The following is a 21,315-nucleotide window of genomic DNA, read 5'->3' as shown; positions in this document are numbered from 1 at the left end:
CGATGAGGAAGGCATGGGCAAAGAGGTGAGGGAGCAAGGAGACAAGGCCGTGGGGTGGGGGCGGGGATGGGGGTGCAGGGGGGCTGTCGATGAGGAAGGCATGGGGCAGGGGTGGGCCTGGGGATGGAGGGGGGCTGCGGATGTTGCCTGATGAAACTGCTTCATTCCAGATAAGTACAGAAAGTTTAGGTGGCAAAGATGAACTCTAAAATGGTTTCCCTTTGGCCCACCGAGGAAAAACTGTTGGCGTTGGCCTCTGGTCCCAAGGTAGGCTCTCAAGGGTGACTAAACATCTGAACTAAGGAGCTCTTCTAACACTGAACTTTGCATGCAACTATTAACTGCTTCTCAGCATTGCACAACAGGCTGGGCACATGGAGTTTGATCGGCCAGTGTCCTGCGCCCCAGTCCAGCTGCATCTGCCAGTGCACCAAGACAGTGCAAAGTTCACCGTCCAGGTGGGCCTTATGGGAACAAAGTCAATGGCACAACAACAGGTTCTTCTTCTATTTCTTTCTTTCTCAGGCAGACCCAGATTCTAAGTGTTAGCAGAAATCCTGTTTCCTCTACTTATTTTCTATGCTAAGTACAAAACAAGGCTGTTATACACTATAAATTCTACTTCAGATATTTTCTATTGATGCTATTTGTGGCATAGGAACTTTCTGGGCCAATCAGTGTCTACCTCTGTAAAGAGGCTGGAGCCAGACACACTCACCTGCTCCTAACATCACGGAAGGATTGCTGGTGTTTGTGCAGCTAGTGATGGCAGCGATTACCACAGAGCCGTGAGCAAGAGTGAATTCACTGTTATTATAGATGAATGTCTTGTGGTCATTGTGATGGTCTGGAGCAACCTGAAAACCTTTAAATCCTTGCTGTGAAAAGGGAAGGTTGAAAATATTCCATGTAGTAAGAAAGAAATAGGACACACACAGTCTACTATAAAGACAAAATTACATATGATCAAAACTTCACACTTTGGAAAAACTTCGGTAATAATTTTAAGTGCCAACTGTTAACAGAACAAATACTTCTATGAGTAAACTTTGAAACAGCCCAGAAAATTTCAACTTCTCTTTACTCTTTTTAAATATTCACAAAGGCAGTTGTGAATCCTGAATCTTTGCTCAGCAATTGCTTTCTTCCCTCCTCAAAACAAGGAGATTAAGTCTACACACGGTACAAGTAAGCCTGCAAAGAGCCCTAAGTCATTAGTGTGCAGTTCAGTGGGTATACCTGACAGTATGCAGTTCAGAGGGTATGGCTGACAGTGTGCAGTTCAGAGGGTATGGCTGACAGTGTGCAGTTCAGTGGGTATGCCTGACAGTGTGCAGTTCAGAGGGTATGGCTGACAGTGTGCAGTTCAGAGGGTATGGCTGACAGTGTGCAGTTCAGAGGGTATGGCTGACAGTGTGCAGTTCAGAGGGTATGGTTGACAGTGTGCAGTTCAGTGGGTATGCCTGACAGTGTGCAGTTCAGTGGGTATGGCTGACAGTGTTCAGTTCAGAGGGTATGGCCGACAGTGTGCAGTTCAGAGGGTATGGCTGACAGTGTGCAGTTCAGTGGGTATGGTTGACAGTGTGCAGTTCAGTGGGTATGCCTGACAGTGTGCAGTTCAGAGGGTATGGCTGACAGTGTGCAGTTCAGTGGGTATGCCTGACAGTATGCAGTTCAGAGGGTATGGCTGAGACTATTGATTCTGACCACATGGACATTTGGAGAAGATGATATTTATTAATATCACTTTCAATTACTCTGATCAGTAATGTAAAGTACAGTTGAACCTTATAACGCTGATGCCTTGTGGGTAAAATCCATCTCAACCTCTCATTTGGGAGACACTCACGGAGCATCAGACGTCATGCTGGGAGCTTTGTACAGTAACAGAACAATTACAATGCAAATCTTATGCTGCTCAAAGGCACCAGCCAGGAAGGGAAATCAACAGGCAACAAAATCTAAATTCAAGAATACGGAGCCTCACCCAATGGGTTTCAAGCTAAGTGCCATGAAGTTTCAAGTGAGGGAGAGATGACTTCCTGCTAGGAGATGCTAGGGGTCATGCTACAGAGAAGGGTATCTGAGCAGAACTTTGTGGACTGAACAGAACAGGATGTCAGGGGATGGAGCAGGGACATCCACATACACAGAGGCTAGAGCAAAAGTCTAGGGACCTAAAGAGTGTGTGTGAATAGGACCGACAACAGTGTAGAAAATCGACTTTCATGTGAAAAGGATATATGTATAAATGGGGTATATTTATAGGCAGGCACGTGGTGCAGGGAAGCAGCTGGGCCCATAGCTAATGGGAGAATCATGCAAGCATTTAGGACAGAGAAGAAATGCCCTCGGCACCAGGCTTCAGGGAGATTCCACCTGGACCCTAAGACACAGGCAGAGTCCAGACGCCCTACCTTGGCTCCAAGGCAGCTTTCAAAGTCCTTTTTCATCTCAGACACAGCAACTTTGTCCTGAGGTCTTTTTGGTCCACTGCAGCAAGGCACAACTGTTTTCAGATCTAACTCCACAACCTGTTCACCCAAGCCAAAAGAAATGATAGACTTCATAAAGAAAACAGCACAACCACACCAGAGGCCCTGCACGCCCCAATGATAAATAACCTAAGAAACATGCAGCCACATTCCAAACCTAGGGAGGCAGCAATCCTCTTACAGTGTACAAGACTAATTTCCCAATATTAAGATGGGCACAGGAGTAGCCTGGGCTGGCAGGACTCTCTGCAGCCCTAGACAGGGTGGACACAGGCTACCTGCTCTCTTCCACTCCCTACTCTGTAGAGTAGCTTATGCATAGCCTTCAGGCTGAGATGGGCTTTCTACTGAGGGATAGACCCACACACTAACACTGCAGAAAATGGTCTGACAAGTGACTACTTTTTCCCCTTGATACATGACAACTGAGACCCCAAGTCTGGTTAACTTTCTAATCTTGGATGCTTGGAAAAATATGGATTCAGTTTTTCCCCTAGAAAATAAAGCAAATCACTGGATAAGCAGAACCACTCAGATGGTCGTGCCTTCAGTTCTTTCTAGGACTGTAACAGTGATGGTCTTGGCCTTTAGACAGCTCAGCTACCTTAATAAAATCTGCCATGCAGAAGTGTCAATCAGTAGGCGTGAGGGGGCACAACAGTCACAGAGGTCAAGTCAGCAGCCACACTGAGAAGTCACTGGTGTGTTTATGTCTTTAACCTTCTCATTCTTTTCACCCTTCACCACCCTGTTCTGTCCCTTATAACAACAACACATAGACCGGTTTCCCACAGTCGGACCGCCCCTGAGAAAACGAAGACCACTGCAATTGTGACCTCAGAAAGAACATGTCAGTTGGTAGCTGCTCTCGTACCTGAGTGAAGTCTGGGTCTTGAGAGGTGTCCTTGAAATCTCGAAACATGCCTACGGCCTGAAGATACTTTTGAATGTGCTTGACTTTGTCTTCCTCACGGCCTAAATGGCATTAGTAACAAATAAGCACGTTACTATTTCCTGGTGAGAGGCCATAAGCTCTCCGAGAGCCCATCTGCAGCTCTGTGTGAATACACACCAACGTGTGTCTGCTCTCTCGGCCTCCAGGCTGCTTCTCGTCAGCACTACCTGCTACCCCTTCCCAAATGAGGCGGACAGAAGAGATCCTGGCTCCACTTACAGTGACCGTTCCTTCTCAGGAGGAGCCACAGCCTCAGTGCACTGCCCAATGCCACCCATGCATCTGCCCTCAACTTTGCCACAGATACTCTTAGCATTACTTTCTTGAAATAATTACCAACCACCTCGTCCACTGGCTCATAAGCACTTCAGTGTGCCTGGCACTGTGTATTAAGGGCTTCAAATGAATTACTTCAAACTCTGACCCCATGAAAAAAGTACTATTGTTATTACTATTATTATTCTCATTTACTAATGAGGAAATGCTAGCTCAGGAAAATGATCAGGTAAATTCTCTAAGGGATGCAGCTATGACAAGGCAGAACCAATAATCTGAATTTGCATCTAACATCTAATGTCTTAACCCCTATTGCCATGTTGCCAGGAATACAAGCTTGAATCCTCTGGCGTTCTGAGTAAACCAGCCATAGCCTTCAACTCTAGATCTGCTCCTTTATCAGCCTTGGTTAATTACACAGCTCTGAGTCTAGGCTTCCTCTTCTATTATTCAAGCAAATAATAATCCATCAATCTACCCTACCAATGTATGAAGGTGGTACCCAAAAGGCACCCCAGAGACAACAGTTACCATCACTAAGATTTCTTGTGTCAATATAAAGAAATCAGCAGTTGAAAACCAGCATACACATCTGGGTTCTGGGGTACCAGAGAGAGCATTTTTTTCTTGGCCATCACAGCCTCATTTCATACCTCCTTAAATCCGACAACATACTCTGCCTCCACAAGAGCATGGTGTGGGCATTCCCAGCCTCTCTGCCTTCAGCCCTTCACCTACCTGTCTGCACCAGGTATGCAATGCTAACTTCATCAACTGGGAAGAAGGCTGCCGTCGCGCCATACTCTGGGCACATGTTGGCAATCGTAGCTCGGTCAGCGATGGACAGCTGAGCCACTCCTGACCCGAAAAACTCCACAAATTTGCCCACGACCCCCACTTGTCGGAGGTGCTATACAGGGGAAACAATAGGAAAGTTTGAGACTCGACAGCACGTGTTCAAAACACAGAACTACTTCTGTGCAATGCCCCTGCAAAGCAACAAGGCATCTAGGACTGGATCCCAGAATGGCAAAGGGACACCACCGAGGGGCGGGCGACACTGTAGTTAGAGCACTGTACCTATGTTACCTTAGTTTTGAGAAGGCCACTGTGGTGTGACCATCAGGGGAGCTGGGAAGGAGGGTGGGACTCTACTAGTTTTCCATCAACTCTCCTGTAAATCTGAGATTGTAGCAATTTATCCTTATTTTTTAAAAAGAAAGAAAAAAATGGCAAAAAATGCGACTAACACTAGGGTAAGGTGTCTAAATGACAAACATCAGAACAAAGCACAGCATTTGGGTAAATGATTTGTTTTTATGCACGTAATGCCCAGTTCTGGCTACCACACATCCCACAGGACGCCCATCTCCTGTCTTCCCCAGGACGCCAGCTTCACAGACAGCTGAGATTGCACGGGCAGCCCTTCGGTTACATGTATTCTTCCACACTTTTGGGTGAGCCCTGTTATTCTATTTTTGAAAAATACTGTGACAATTTGTGGTGTTTAAATAAATTCAAGTCTGAAGTCTGTGAAGACTTTAGACCAAAGAAAACCTTTTGGCTTTTTCAGCACAGGGTCTATACACATGGCTTCTATACTATATGACTAAGGGGGGAAGAGTGTTTAAAATAAAGACTATGAAACCACCTTATTTCTTACACAATCAAAGTGTTTAAGTAAATAATTTGTTCTTAAAGATATAATGCACAATACTTGCTACCACAAATCATGCTCCATGGAAAATTAAGTGAATGCTTTTTGTAAAACAAGTGAATAAAAAAAGGGGGGGGGGTTCCTGCAAGAGTTCAAGAAAAATCCCTAATACTTTCCAACTAGTAGATATATCTGTTATAATAAAGTAACTTAAAATCCAGGTGCGGCCAGAGAGATGGCTCAGTGGCCAGAACTAAATCCCAAAGGTTATCTATCCTCTGTACTCCATGCATGTCTTGGCCTGCCTCACAGACACAGGTAGGGAGGTAAAAATGTAATAAAACTCAAAAGAAAAAGACCCATGTCGAAAGAATTGTAGCAAAAGTGTAAAATATGCCAGGCGGTGGTGGCGCACGCCTTTAATCCCAGCACTTGGGAGGCAGAGGCAGGTGGATTTCTGAGTTCGAGGCCAGCCTGGTCTACAGAGTGAGTTCCAGGACAGCCAGGGCTACATACAGAAACCCTGTCTCGGAAAAAAAAAAAAGTGTAAAATATGTGTGGAAATAATTTTCAACTTCAACACAGTGATTATGTCTGGGAAGGAGAAGATCTGCTGAACTATAAATACATGCTCATTATAAAGACACATTAATTCACTAAAAATAATAAAATTCATTTACTCAGAAGCAAATCTGGCAGGACACTATCATATCTTTAAATCTTGGGGCCAGGACCCCAGTGTAGTGACACACACCTAAATCCCAGTACTTGAGAGGCAGAGGCAGACAGATCTCTGTGAGTCTGAGGACAGCCTGATCTACAGAGAGTTCCAGGACAGCCAGGGATATATTGTAAGACCCTGTCTTGAAAAAAAATCTCAGTGACAGAACTATAAACATGATTTTAATTTCTGTATGCCTTATTCACAATTTTTAAAATTAAGGAAAAGAATAAGGATAACCACAAGAATCACTTTTATCTTATTCTAATATCTATTAACTTTGTATCCTAGTCTCTCTTGAGCACAGACTCCACTGTTTATTCCCTGTTTGTCACTGGCTTTCTAAGGCATGGAAGAGGCAACACATACACACACACATACGCATGCACATGCAAGCATGCATACACACACACACACATACATACGCACGCACGCATACACTCATGTACACACGCATGCATACACACACGCACACACATGCACACACGCATGCACACATGCATGCACGCACACACACACACAGACGTGCGCGCACGCACGCATCATTACCTTGGTAATGGTGAGCACAATGTCCGTGGATGTTACCAGGGGGTGAGGCTTCCCCATGAGCTTGTAGCCAATCACCTGGGGAAGCACCATGCTGATGGGCTGACCCAGCATGACAGCTTCTGCTTCAATGCCACCTACACCTGCAGTGAACAGCACAGCAGAGTAACGCTTTTATAGTCCTCACTGTCCCTCAGTCTGATTCAAGAAACCCAGCCAGCACATTTACCTGGTATGGAGCTGTATTTCCCTAAGGAACATTCACTTTTCTCTATTCCCTCTACAGAGTGTGCCTTCCCCCAAGACCTGTACCAAAATCTCTTCAATGCCACACTTAATAGAGAGTAGATTTATGAGGGACCATTGTTAACAAACACCTAGTTGATTTTCACTTATACAAATCCTTAAACTTAATTCAGTTTACTTTTATAAATAGAAAGTAAATTTCACTTCTAGGCACTGAAAATACAGCAGTAAGTAGAGCAGAAAAAGCACCATGCAGACACAGGCAGTGAGGGAAGGAGGTGCATGCTCCTGATGGCCATGCAGACACAGGCAGTGAGGGAGGTGCATACTCCACATGACCATGCAGACACAGGCAGTGAGGGAGGTGCATGCTCCACATGACCATGCAGACACAGGCAGTGAGGGAGGGAGGTGCATACTCCACATGACCATGCAGACACAGGCAGTGAGGGAGGTGCATGCTCCTGATGACCATGCAGACACAAGCAGTGAGGAAGGTGCACGCTCTACAAGAACACACATGACAGGAATATGGGAGAAGACTCACCCCAACCAAGAACTCCCAGACCATCAATCATGGTCGTGTGTGAATCTGTGCCCACGAGGCTGTCGGGGTAGTAACATCCATCCTGATCAAATACCACTCTTGCCAAATACTCCAGATTCACCTGGTGAATGATTCCTGAGCCAGGGGGAATAATCCTCATGTTGCAGAAGGCCTGGGAACCCCACTAGGATTGAACAACAGGAAAACATTTTTACATGGTCGGCACACCTCTCCTCAGGTTCCACAAACACGGAAAACCAAACAGAGAAACTGAACTCTGGTCCATACCTTTAAAAATTCAAATCGTTCTTTATTTCTTTCAAACTCCAGGTCTTGATTCTTCTGTAAACTGTCTGCCCTGTCAGAAAGAAAACAAACTAGTTGTATGAGTTGCACGGTCTTGCATGTTACCCATCCAACCTGCTGGTGATGGGCCAGTGAGACAGCAACTGCATCTACAGCTTTGCAGGCTGGTATACATCCCTTTCTCACCCGCTGGAAAACTGAGACAAGCTGCTAACACATGTTACATTTGACCTGGTACAAGTGATTCCTCTGAATCTCTTAAGCATGGTAGAAAAACATGAGCTCAATTCCACTGAAAGTTAAGCCCCAAGTCTGACCCTAGGGACAAACTCAAGACATGTATGACATGAGCAGCAGAGACACACCCGCTTCTCCTCTCTCTGCTGAGCCACATGTGGGTCCATGCTCATGTGTTTATGCTGAAGAAAGTGAACAGCAATGGCCCACTGCAATCAGAATCTCAGTCTCCTGTCTTTCGGACTGGGCTTGATGTAGAGGGTTGCTCTCCATGAACAACTGTAAACCCCAGATCACATGCAGAGGTTTATTTAAAGCCATTCAGGTAGACTAAGTCATAGTCACAACTCTGCATGTTTAGCATATGGAAGGCACTCACAGTCTGCATATGGACTATGAGGAGATACTAAGCAGCTAAGATCCAAGACAAGCTCCACTCATTATATAATCACTAACTACTGACATTACTGGGAAACAGCTACTATTCTAACTGCTTGAGTAATTTTTTCATTGAATCTCCAAAATGATCTTTTGAGTGGGGCACTACTAATGTATGCATTTTCAAGTGAGGAGAATGAGATACACAGAGGTTAAAGCTGCTGGGTGCTGCTCAGCTAGAAGGTGGTGAGATCCAGGTATCTGGATCGGTGGCCTCATGCCTACCCCAACCCCACACTGTCTCTTGCATCTCATTGTGTCATCATCACAACCCGCAGCAGCAGCCATGGAGGCCCAGGGAAGCCAGATGAGTTGTTAGGGTCAGACGACTGATCAAGTGTGAGGTGTCATCTGAACCCCAGTCTGACTGTTTCCCAGAATCCACTTCACCCTGGGCCCTTCACTTAGCAACCAGCTACTGAGAATGCAAAGCCTGCATTTCCCCTGCTCAGTAGGCCTGGCAGCAAAGAGAAGGAGCCAAACAAGGATGAAGCATTCTTACTAACTCTGGACATGTAATACTGGATGTCACAGGAATGTGCAGAAAGGGCATGAACTCAGACCAGCAAGGATTCCAGAAAGAAGGAAATGACATCCATCCAGGCAGAAAGACGAAGGGAGCCAGCCAGGGAAAAGTTACACAGATACTTTTGGGAAGAAGATGTGAACTAACGTTACCTTAAAAAGACTCCCTGACATTGACACTGATTGGCTGAGTAGAACCATTTGGTTGGACAGAATTGGCATGTTGCAGACCCAGAGCTAAAACTATCTTAGGCTATCATTAGTTCCTTCAACAGCTATGCAACACCCACCTCTGCTTCTGACCTAACATTCTTTTTATCAAGGGAAGCCTTTGGAATGTTTTAAGTTATTAACTGATCATTAGCTTCTACTATTTGAAAAGCTAAGCATGTCAGACAACATCTATGATCATCATCATCAGAGTTCCCGGTTTTCTGAAACCTGCCTATCTGGTATCCCTGCCAATGTATATGGCAAATGTACTGGCTCACAAAGGTGTTTATAACCACTTCCACAATGTAGCATGCCATTCAGACAACCCACGTCCACACTCCTAGAACTCATACTTGATTCAGAATAAATATTATATTCCTTTTAAAGTCAGAGCTGTGCTTTTATAGATTAAAAACTGCCAGCATGTATCACCTCTCAAAAACACATTGAGTGAATATTCTGACCCTGTCCCCACATTGTGTCATGAATGCTCTAATGTAATTAATTTCTGAGAGACAGTAGAGCAGGGGTCTATAAACTCTAGCTCCAGTGCTGAATTCAGCTCAATACTGTAGATGCTTCATCCCCAAAGAATGATTCTGTTTTAAAGATTGGGGATGGGTTATATGACAGAGATAGCATGTGGCTACTGAAGCCTGAAATATTTACTTCTGAACTTTGTAAAAAAAAAAAAAGTATTGATCCTATTGAGAAACTGAATATGCCTGAGTATTTACATGTTAGAGGAAGGCAAAGAAAGGCATGGAAAAAGGAGAGGCTGAGCTGGAGCGGAACAAGGCAGGACTCCAGTGCAGGCACCTACATCAGCAGATCATTTGGATACAAGCACCATTCCTCAGCTTTCCCATCTCCCTGTTCCTCCTGAGACCTCCAGCCCTCTGGCTCCTGCCTGTCTCTCCCTGCCCTGGTTGCATGTACACCAGGGGAAAACCCTAATACCCTGCCTTCCTTCCTACATCTTTCTCCTCCATCTGTACACAGTTCATCGATGATTTCCTCTTTCTGTCTAGTGCCTATGACTACCAAAGCATTTATCATAAATGTAGCCCCAGCTAGCTTCTCAGTCCATTAGACTCACTTCCATATCACCACCAAGTCTCCCACATGCGTACATCATTATTAGCTTGCCATATTCTAATACACTATAAATCCTTTGTTTCAAAAAGCCAGTTCTTCAGCCTGACCTGAACCTTGCTTTTCTAGACCCTTCACATTCTCCAGCCTAACTCTCAGGGTCACGACCGTAAGAAAACCACCGTAAGCATCTCTTAAGATTCTACACTCTGTCCTCTCTTGGGACGATATTTCGGCTTATCTTCCCCTTGGTCTGGGTGCTTCAGGATTCTGACTGAGTGGCCCTCTGGAGAGTCCTCTGGCTCCCAAGTCAGGAGTGTTTGCTCCTTCTCAGGTGTTATCACACTTAGTAATTGCATTCAAGTTACATACCCATTAAACTTTCTCTTTGAAATTTACTAGTTTATTGAATAAATATGGGTACAACATAGGTCTGTTAAACTTATTTTGAAAAGAACAGCAGAGCAGAGATTCCAAACATTATTTCTACCAGTACAGGTGAGACTGTGACTCATTACATGGCTGGTGGCCTCTTTCCTGTAACACGTGATTACTCCTGGACTCTAGTCACTGCTTTCAGTTTTGATGATGCTGCAGTTTCAGGAGGATGCTGCAGCTGAAGCACGGAATGAAGAGAATGATTGCCCCAGAAGATGCTGGGCAAAATGATCACAGATACCTTCATAAAATGATTAAGAGCCAGAAATGCTCAGGTATTCCAAGCTAACACCATGAGACAAAAGCTAAAGTGTGGCTAAGTTTGCCATGTTATGATTACCAGAATGAACCAACAGAACTAGAATTCAAATTTTTGAAATTTATTTAATTTTATTATCACTCAAAACTTTCCTAAATTAGTCCAACCTAGTGAGCCTTTTCTTTCCTTTTGTTTTTTGAGACAGGGTCTCGTGTAGACAACTGGCTCAAGCTCCTCATCCTCCTGTCTCAGTGTTCAAGGTCCTAGGATTACCAATGTGTCAACATGCCTAGCTCCAATCTAAAGAACTAATGAGGTCTCCGAATTTGAATGGCCTCATAAACAGAAGGGATAAGAATCCCCTTAATTATTTAATACAGATTCACATTTGTAGTTCCTGAGACTTTCATGGAATAGAGCCTAGACACTCACAAGTAATATTCCCAGAGAAAATAGCTATCATAATCGTGAAACCTCGTCATTAAGTCTTAGTCATTAAGTGTTGTGAAATTCTTGGGTAAAAACCAGGGATGCTAGTGAGATAAATACAGGACACATGACAGCAACATACTAGTTAGGTGCACTCAGCTGCAAAAGATGACGAGAGCACAATTATACTCAAAAAGACAACGGCTCCCAATCACTGACAAAGTGCAACCCTGACACCCTTCCCCACCTTCCCTAGCTCTTTCCTAGAACAGACCTGGGAATAAGCCAGCGCTCATTTCCGTAACAGCTGGCGCATATCACATTTAGTTCTTTTAAAATGTAAGGAAAAGTTTAGGTCAGCCTCCAAAACTAAACCTCAAGAAAAATAAAACAAAAAACAAACAAACAAAAAAAACCCCACTAAAACAACCAACCAACCCACCAGCTCACCCACTAACCAACCTACCTACCACAATGGGTGCTGGTGATGAGGCTCAGTGGGTAAAGGCACCCGCCACCTAGCTGCCAACCTAAGTTTCATCCCTGAAGTCCACATGGTGGGAGGAGGAGAGCATTTACTCCCACAAGTGTCATGTCCTCTGACTTGCGCACCACCCACACCACCAAACACATACAAAATAAATCAACCTAAAAAGTTTTTTTTTTTTAAAGAAAAAAAAAACCTCACAATGAAAATGTTTTAACAGAAAAGTTCTAATATGTGTGTGCACTAGATTTGAATTTATATGCAACATTCACCGTTGCATTTTATGTTTTCCTAATACCATTTCCATTATGATCATGTAAATGAAAAAGGTCTATTAAAAGAAAAAATGAACACAGAGTCGATGACAGTCAACACTTAAAAGGAAGGAACAACAACAACAAAAAAAAAAAAAAAAAAAAAAAAAAAAAAAAAAAAAATCAAGGAAATAGCCCAGAGGCATCAAGTGTGAGCACTTGGCATTGCAGCAGGGCAGATGCGAAACCATTGCATTCTGCTTCCAAAATCTTCACCTTCCAAGAAGGTACAAGGAAGTCAAGCTCTTAGCCAAGTCTCTAAGACAGTGGCTCTCAAGCTTCATAAAGCTGCAACCCTTTAATACAATTCAAGCTGTGCAGACCCACAACCATTACATTATTTCATTGCTACTTCGTAACTGTAATTTTGTTACTGATATGAACCATAATGTAAATATCTGACATGCCAGGTATCTGATATGTGACCCCCTTTCATGGAAGGGTTGGTTGACCCCCAAAGGGGCCACGACCCACAGGTTGAGAACCATTGCTCTACTTGTGAGGTAAGACTTCAGAAAATACTCAAGTAGGGCACTATTTTGTATTTTTAACTTCTACTTTCCAAAACAGAACCACTGAGCAGAGCTTACATGATGTAAAGGAGGCCTGGGAGAGAGACAGTACCCAAGAGTGGTTCCAGAGCTAACAGAAAGGTGAGGAGAAATCTGTCTAAGAGTCAGTTTGGGAGAATGATCATGTTTCTCTTCATGCCAAATTTACCTGGTTTAAATATTTTAATATCAATTAGAGAGTACCTTGCTTTCTAGTTTCCTTTGAGGATGTCTGGAACCCACTTACACCTCCAATGGGGGATTGATTTTGTTTCCCTTTGGATCTTTCCTGGTTCTGTGGGAATATTTTTTGAATGACCCTCTAAAATGACAAATAATAGTTTCTTGTTGTAAAAATAAAGACCAGTTAAAACCCCAGTGGGAACTGTTTGGTAGGCTGGCACCCCCTTTGATATCACTGCGATTATCATATACACAGCTTAGACTCTGGCACACTGAGCTACAATGTGAGCACATTCTGAGCATTACTCATTAAGGTAACTGTGGGATGCCAAGCTTCCACTTCAGGGTATGTCATAATTGAATGCATTATTTCCTTTTATGGGACATTTAGAAGGGGTCTAGATTTTCATTTATAGTAATACTTTGCTAGCTACCTCAGGATTATTATTGCTATGAAGAAGCACCAAGGTAACTGGGAGGACAGGGTTTGTTTCAGCTTGCACTCAGGGAAGCCAAGACAGAAACGCAAACAGGGCAGGAACTGGAGGAAGGAGCTGATACAGAGGCCATGGAGAGGTGTCACTTATTGGCTTGCCTATGGCTTGCTCAGTCTGCTGCTTTATAGAACCCAGGCCCATCAGCCCAGGGATGGCCACACCCATAATGAGTTGAGCCCTCCCACATAAATCATTAATTAAGAAGATGCTCCACAGGCTTGCCTACAGCCAGATCTTGTGGAAGCATTTTCTCAATTGAAGCTCTCTCCTCTCTGATGACTCCAGCTTATGTCAGGTTGACATAAAACTGGCCATGAGCTTTTTCTGAATTTCCAGTGTCAGTTAGAAGTATGCTGAATGCAGAAATCCCAGGACAAAGGACACTGAAATGTCTTGTCTTTCTTTTTTTCATTCATTATTTGTTTATTATTTTTTAGAAGGTTTTTTATTGGCTATTTTATTTACTTACATTTCAAATGTTATCCCCTTTCCTGATTTCTCCCCCAGAAACTCCCTATCCTATCCCTGCTATCCTCCTGCTTCTATGAGGGTGTTCTCCCACCCACCTACTCACTCCCACCTCCCTGCCTCCCCATTCTCCTACACTGGGGCATCAAGCCTTCACAGGACCAAGGGCCTCTCCTCCCATTGATTCCCAAAAAGGCCATCTTCTGTTACATATATGGCTGGAGCCATGGGTCCCTCCATGTGTACTCCTTGGTTGGTGGTTTAGACCCTGGGAGCTCTGGTTGGTTGATATTATTGTTCTTCCTATAGGGTTGCAAACCCCTTCAGCTCCTTCAGTAATTTTTCTAAGTCCTCCATTGGGGACCCCATGATCAATGGTTCAATGGTTGGTTGTAAGCATCTACCTCTGTATATGTCAGACTCTGGCAGAGCCTCTCAGAAGACAGCTAGATCAGGTTCCTTGTCTTTTTTAAAGATTCATTTTATTTTTAGTTGTCTATGTGCTTGTTGGTACATGTGAATGCAGGTGACCCCAGAAACCAAAGAAGGGTGCCAGGTCCCCAGAGCTAGAGTTGCTGGTAGTGCTGAGTCTCCTACTATAAGTGCTGGAAACTAAGCTTAGTAGAAGCTTGTAACAGCTGAGCTATCTCTCCAGACCCAAGACATAGAAGTTTGTAAAGTATTACTTCATATTGCTTTCATCATTTCCAATTACAGTGCCAGCAATGCAATTACAGCAATGCACATAAATGTCTCCTTCATGACACTTTGATAATTAAAATTTAATCTTAATTATACTGATAAGAGAATTTGGTATTAGAAATACTTATTTTACTTTTTTAAATCATCTGTAAAGCTGAAAAAGCTTTTGATACTGTTTATTTCCTGAACAGTTTTTTAAAATTGTAAATATATATTCTTCTTTATAAATTCATCTGCTGAGTCTATTTTTCTAAATAGATTACATATTCCTTTTCTTTTCTACTTTGTTTTTGAGACACAGTCTAACTATGAAGCACTGGCTGGCCTGGAACTCATGGAATTCTACCTGATTTTCTCTTCCAAGAGATTACATAGTTGTTTACATACTAAGATATAACCTGTGCCACATGTGTTGCAAAGAATTTATTTCCTATTATTTTTAAAGACATTTCCTATCTATAGACATTTCCCTTATTTTCTTTAATTCTAGATTTAGAAAAGTCTTTCTACAAATATTTGTCACATCCAAAATTATTATTTCCTTATAATTAAAGTTACTGTATGTATCTAATATATTTGAATTATAACGAAAATAAAAACTGCTACTCTTACTGCTTAAGAGAATGTGGAGAGTCCCTTGTCCTCTCACAGATACTCATCCTGCTTCTGTCAGATGCCAGGCTCCTCGTACTGATTGCTTCTCTGTGTCTGAACCAACACATTCAGTAACCTTACCTACCACACAGCTGGATGTATTTTCTACCCTGACTTTTGACTGAACTCTGTCCCTGAGTGTCACTATCACTGTGAACAGAATGGCTCTGTAACTGCTGAGTAAGCTTTAAGACACACTTTGGTTTTCTGGCCCCTCCCCCCACATCCCCAGCTAACTGCCTTCTTCTTTAGCCTGTAGGCCAAAGAAACACAAAGGAACAGAGCTGTCACAGCTGCTCTGCACTTCAGCATTCCCAGCCAGCCCAGCCACTGCCACATGAGGCAGAGCTGCCCAACCACCCTGGGGGGGGGGGGGGATGGAGAAGGTTGGATGAGTCAGCTCACCATCCAACCAACCTGTAGGCATGTCAGAAAAACAACTCTCACTGCTGAGGCTGCCACTGAGGTCCGTGAGCTATTTTTATACAGCACTAGGTGATTTTCATGTCTAACTCTGCATAGGAACTTTCATGGCTTGACGGTATAAACTCTGCCTTTTGGAGAAAGAACGAAATAATAGTGTTTCTTCTTACTCTTCTCCTGCCTGTCCACACCATTTTGATTCAAAGGGCAGAGGCAACTAGCTTTTTCTTCTCAAGTTTAACTTTTTCCGGTGTTCTCTGGGTCCATGATAAACCATGTACACTTCCCAGATTGTACTGCCGTACTGGAAATGCACTGTAATGCTTGCTATCTGGATGCCATCTAGCCCAAAGACTCAGTCCCCAATTTTAGCAAAGTCTTTTGAAGAATGAGAAGGGTAGAGATAGGTGAAAAGGAGATACTAATCCTCATCTCAAGGTACCTCAGTCATGTTAATTTCACTTCTCCTTTAACTTAGGGATAATTTCAAGATCAACCTCTCCATTCCAGTATTTACTGGCAACTCAAGACACTGTACTCCCATGCACTTATGTGTCCACTCTAGGCAGAGTCCAGCAAGATGAACATGACACAGGCTAGCTAATGAAAGATTTAAGCTGGCTATGAAATACAGGATGGATTTTGGCAGGAGAGGATGAGAACATATCCCAAGCAGGGGAGATGAAGAGTAAAACAAGCAGGCACCATGGGTAGCCAGAGACAGAAGAGTTACTTATGATAAAAACAGGAATAACACTGCAGTGGATTCAGAGCAACCCAACCCTTCTAAAGTCTGACATGCACTTGCACGGACAATCTCTGATGAGAAAATGTACATGTATGCTTTGAATCAGACAACAGGCTATATTCAAACTGCTAGATGCAGGCCACTCCTATTCAGAGCAAACACAAGCAATAACAGGGTTTACACAGTCCATTTCTCTCAGTATCACTCACAGCAGAATCAACTTTCTGGCAACACCTTTAAAGATATTCTTAAATACATATGCACATTTAAAAAACCCTTCATAATACCTGTATATATATGGGTAGGTATGGGCATGCACGCTCCATGGCCCTTATGTGTAGGTCAGAGGATACATACATACATTAAAAACCCTTCTTATATGTATTTATTTGCATATGGGTTTGTATAGGCATGCATGTGCTATGGCCCTCATATGGAGGTCAGAGAAAGACTCGTAGGAGTCAGTTCTCTTCTTCCGTATAATTCTCAAGGATGGAACTTGGCCTCAGGCTTGGCTACAAGTACCCCAACCTGCTAAGGTATCATCAGCCCAACATGTACACATGTTTTAAAATCTATATTTCAATATTTTGCACAAAGCAGAAACCTAAAAGGCATTCCTCCTAAGTCTCCTCACCTTCTGTTGAAATCAACCTGGATGGAATGATCGATTACAAGGTCAGCGGGGCAGACAGGGTTAATTTTCTCTGGATTCCCTCCCAACTTCTTCACCGCATCACGCATTGCTGCAAAATCAACCACAGCAGGTACACCCCTAAGGAAAGAAAGAAGCAAGCATGAAACAGCCATACGTGTGTACGACTGCGTGTTGCAGGTTTGCCAGTGTTAATAACTGACAAAGGACCATCTCCTCAGAGGAGCTAACAATGGGTGACTTAGATAAGTGAGGTTCTGAGCACAGAAATCACACAGCTGGCAAGTGGATGCGTGAGCAGAATCTCCTGGTAGAACTCCACCATACATTAACTTAAACACAAAGGAAACTGGTATACAATTGTGGTAAACACAATGGGAAACTGGTATAGTTATGCTCAAGAACTCTACTAGAGTGACTGATTCCCAGAACGCCCCTTCAACTGTAGACCAAATTCAAAAGAGTAAATATATACCTTGGAATAAGACTTACCAAGGAAGTGAAAGGTCTCTACAACAAAAGTATCTGCACTTGGTCTTAGCCAAAAGGCCGAGAAGCGATCAAAGAAAGTATCTGAGGACCTAAAAGATGGTCAGACTTCCACACTCGTGGATCGGAAGAATATATGTAGGGAAGATAGCTATATTACCAAATCCTCTGCAGATTCAGTGTAATCCTCGTCAAAATCCCAATGCTATTCTTCACAAATACAGAAAACTACAACATTAAAATCCAGTCAGAGGCACAAAAGACCCCAGGCTGCCGAAGCAAGCCAGGGTGTCTTAGCTTCCTTTCTCATTGCTGTGAAAAGTATTATTACAGACACCACTTACTAAGCAACTAAGGGAGTACTGAACTGTAACCCATGGCTGCTGGTACAGTCCTTCATGGGGAAGTCAAGGCAGGAGCTTGAAGCAGTTGATCAAGAAGAGAGCTGAGGATGCATGTTCAGCTCTCACTCAGTACTTCACTGATACAGTCTGGGATCCCTTGCCTAGGGAATGGTCTTACCCAATCAAGACAGGTCTTCCCACATCAATGAATGCAATCATGATAATCTGTCACAGACATTCTCAGAGACCTCTCTCCCAGGTGATGGGAGATGTCAAGATGACAATGTTAACCACCTCACTAAGCAAAGCAGAGGAACACTGGAGATGTCCTCATGTGTGATTTAAAGGCTTCTGCACACTAAAGGAAACAGTGGATCAAGTGAAGGGAAGCCGAAGCAATGGGAGACGATCTTATCCAGTGGACAGAGAACTAACATCTCAAAATGTAAAGATCTCAAAAACTAAACAGACAAACAACCCAATCAGTAAAAGACTAATGAAATGAAAAGACAGTTCCTAAAAGAAAAAGTACAAATGGCCAATAAACACATAAAAATGTTTAGTTCCTCGCTAGCCACCAAGAAAATCGAATTTAATTACGTCGGGATTCCATTTAACTCTAGTCAAAATGGAAGTCATTAAGATAATCATCAACACATACTGAGGTCGTGGACCAAAGGGAACAGTACATACTATGGATGGGAAGGTACATTAGTCCATCCACAAAGGCAGTCAGTACAGGGATTTCTTAAAAAGAAAAAAAAAAAACAAAAAAACAAACTAAATGGTTCTAAGATGTTCCAAATAACCTAGCCATAATACTCCTGGGTATTTACCCAAAGTCTCCAAGTCAGCACATCACAGACAGACTGACACTGGTGTTCACTGCAGCTCTGTAGCAGCAGCTAAGTTATGCAACCTCTTAGATATCTAAGAAAGAGCAGTGGATAAAAACAGTAGTATGGTGCACACAGTTCGAACGATGGAAGGCCCAAAGAATTTAGTTTAACCCTAAAAATTAAACCATGTGCAGCAAAATGAATGCTACTGGAGATAATCTATAGAGTGAACTACTCCAGTCAGGAAGACAAATATATGCTTTCTCTCATTTGTGGCTCCTAAGTTTTATGTAGATGTATGATGTTGTCTATATGTATACCACCTGAAAGTAGACGTGAAGCTGTTTAAGAGAGCAATGGGGACTATAGGAGGGGAGGGGAGGGGAAAGGGGGAGGAGGAGGTATGAGGAAAATATGCTCAATGGACATTACCTATTTACAAAAAAATTCCCTTATGCAACAATGTAACATATACAAGGATTATACAATTAAAAAAAGTTAGAATTTAGAAAAATGGGCTGTCAATCAGACTTATACTAATTAAATCAGCTCTTCTGTTATCTTTAAAATATAAAATCTAGTGATTTTCTTCCATATAAAAAACATAAAGAAACCAAAGGAATAGAATAACATCACTGCAAAATGGGAAGATTGTGTCTGTGGAAATGTGCTGTAACAGGCAGCAGGATTTCAAGAGAAGCAGGCTACAAGCTGAGTGCAAGCCAGGCCTCTCCTTGAGGTGGGCACCACTGTGTGCAGGCACAGCAGCCTGCACAAGAGACTCCACACAGCCCTCCTGCATGCTGTCTTCTACCCTTGCCAGTGTGATCAGTCACTGGTGAGGTGGGGTGACTACTAGAGATGCAGCAGTCTTCTCTGGTTCCAGGGCCCCTTGCTTTCCTTTTATCTCTTGATTACTGGGAGACAAAGCATTTTTGTTACAGTGAAAACTTTCTTGGGAGGCTGACAAGGGAGGCAGAGACAGAGGTTGCTGGCTCACGTAAAGTCCTGCAGTATGACTCGGGCTGGCTTAAACGGCACTTCTATGTTCTTATGCTGCATGACATTCCAATTCAGGATGTTCTCAATGTCATTTTTCTTCACCAGAAACTCATCACAGTTCCGAACAGCTGCCTCCAGGAGAACTCTGATGGAAAATGGTAAGCGTCCTGAGAATGAAGGTAGAAAGCATTAGGAACCACGAACCACAGGACACCTTTTCTTCAGAACTCTCTTGAAAGTCAGCCTTTAGATAAACTTGATATAAGACATTGACTATTCTTCTAACAGGGAAAGAGGGCCAAGTGATTGACACATTTAAAATGTACATATAGATTTAAGAGACATTCAGTAGTTGAAAATACTCAAAATGGTTGCTTATTTTGAATTCAGTAACAGAAAGAAAGTTCCCATTAACTCATTACACCTCATGATCAGTCTAGACTCTCGCTGTGTGGTAGGTAGCAAGCAATACCTATTTTCACAGATATACAGAATAATATTTCTTAAGAAACTAATACTCAAGAAATGAGAAAATGACCCATTTATAATTAAACATCCTAAACATAATGTAGCATGGTCACTTCATATAACAATAATTTATTTAAAGAACTATTTTATTTACAGAATAGAACTTCTATCTTGAAATATATGAAAGTTACTACTACAAACAAGCAAAGCCAGTAAGATGTCTATTTGGAGAAGTACATGCATGTCTGTGTATTTAACCTACATTCGCCCACTGTTTTCTGTGATGTCTTCCAGCTCTCTCCTAAAGGCTATGTAATTGTATAATCAGGTTTACAACACGAAATCAGTTACTGACAGAGCATTTACACCACAGAGTGATGCGCTCACCGTATCGTGAGTCCTCCAATTTATTCAAGTTGAAGAATCTCCTTCCTGGTTGGGCAGGGTCCAAGGGCTCAGCAAGGTGTGCAAATGGGTTCTTCATGGTTATTGTCAGTCACGTGTCTCTGCAAAAAAAAATGGGGAGGGGCTAAGGGGAGGACGAATATAATCAAAATATATTTTATTTATGTATAAAATTCTCAAAGAATTAATAAAATTAAAATTCAAAATAGAAGATAACAATTTTTATTTTGGAAGCTAGACCCTTTGTAGACATTTTGGTACATATTTACATACATAAGTCATTTATTAACTTTTGAAAAAGAGGAGGTGAGATGGGACTTGAATAAGCACAGAGTGATAGCCTCAATAGTGTGTTTCTTGTGAAGCTACCATGTCGGAGAGCCAGCATCAGCTTCCCACAGCAGCAAACAGCTCAGGTACCTTCCCTCTTACTTCAAAACCTTCCAGCGTTCTTCCACAAACTTCATGTAGAAAAAGCGGAAACAAAAGATGCATCTCACAGAAAAGCATGGCATCATGAACAGACCTTGACGCTGGACTCGTCTCTTAGCAGAAGCCAGGAGGCCATGCAGGTGAAGTTATACATGTCCTGATCCTTCTGTCTCTGCCTCAGTAAAGCCACCACAAGTGGTGAGACTGTACCAGCCTTCATTGTGGAAGCAGGGAACCACGGGCCTGCTTTCTGATAATGTTCTATGTGTTT

The 21,315-nt window shown here is 42.8% G+C and overlaps 1 protein-coding gene across 2 annotated transcripts in view; it reads right to left on the bottom strand.

Annotated features, from left to right (window-relative positions):
- Positions 1-21,315, bottom strand: part of Aco1 (aconitase 1) — a 57,718-nt gene that overhangs the window by 17,544 nt on the left and 18,859 nt on the right. Inside the window, exons 2-11 of one of the 2 annotated variants that reach the window (XM_031377055.1) lie at positions 20,595-20,736; positions 19,738-19,906; positions 17,048-17,185; positions 7,732-7,801; positions 7,444-7,627; positions 6,654-6,793; positions 4,465-4,636; positions 3,370-3,470; positions 2,418-2,534; positions 719-878 (exon numbers count right to left, since the gene is read on the bottom strand). In XM_031377055.1, the coding sequence (XP_031232915.1) occupies positions 719-878; positions 2,418-2,534; positions 3,370-3,470; positions 4,465-4,636; positions 6,654-6,793; positions 7,444-7,627; positions 7,732-7,801; positions 17,048-17,185; positions 19,738-19,906; positions 20,595-20,691 (1,348 nt within the window). In that variant the 5' untranslated portion in view covers positions 20,692-20,736. The remainder of the gene's footprint in view (positions 1-718; positions 879-2,417; positions 2,535-3,369; positions 3,471-4,464; positions 4,637-6,653; positions 6,794-7,443; positions 7,628-7,731; positions 7,802-17,047; positions 17,186-19,737; positions 19,907-20,594; positions 20,737-21,315) is intronic. The other variant, XM_031377054.1, reaches the window with a different exon arrangement.

This window comes from Mastomys coucha, unplaced genomic scaffold, assembly GCF_008632895.1.
Source record: "Mastomys coucha isolate ucsf_1 unplaced genomic scaffold, UCSF_Mcou_1 pScaffold18, whole genome shotgun sequence".
Classification (NCBI taxonomy): Eukaryota; Metazoa; Chordata; class Mammalia; order Rodentia; family Muridae; genus Mastomys; species Mastomys coucha.
This window is presented reverse-complemented; position numbering and strand designations above follow the sequence as displayed.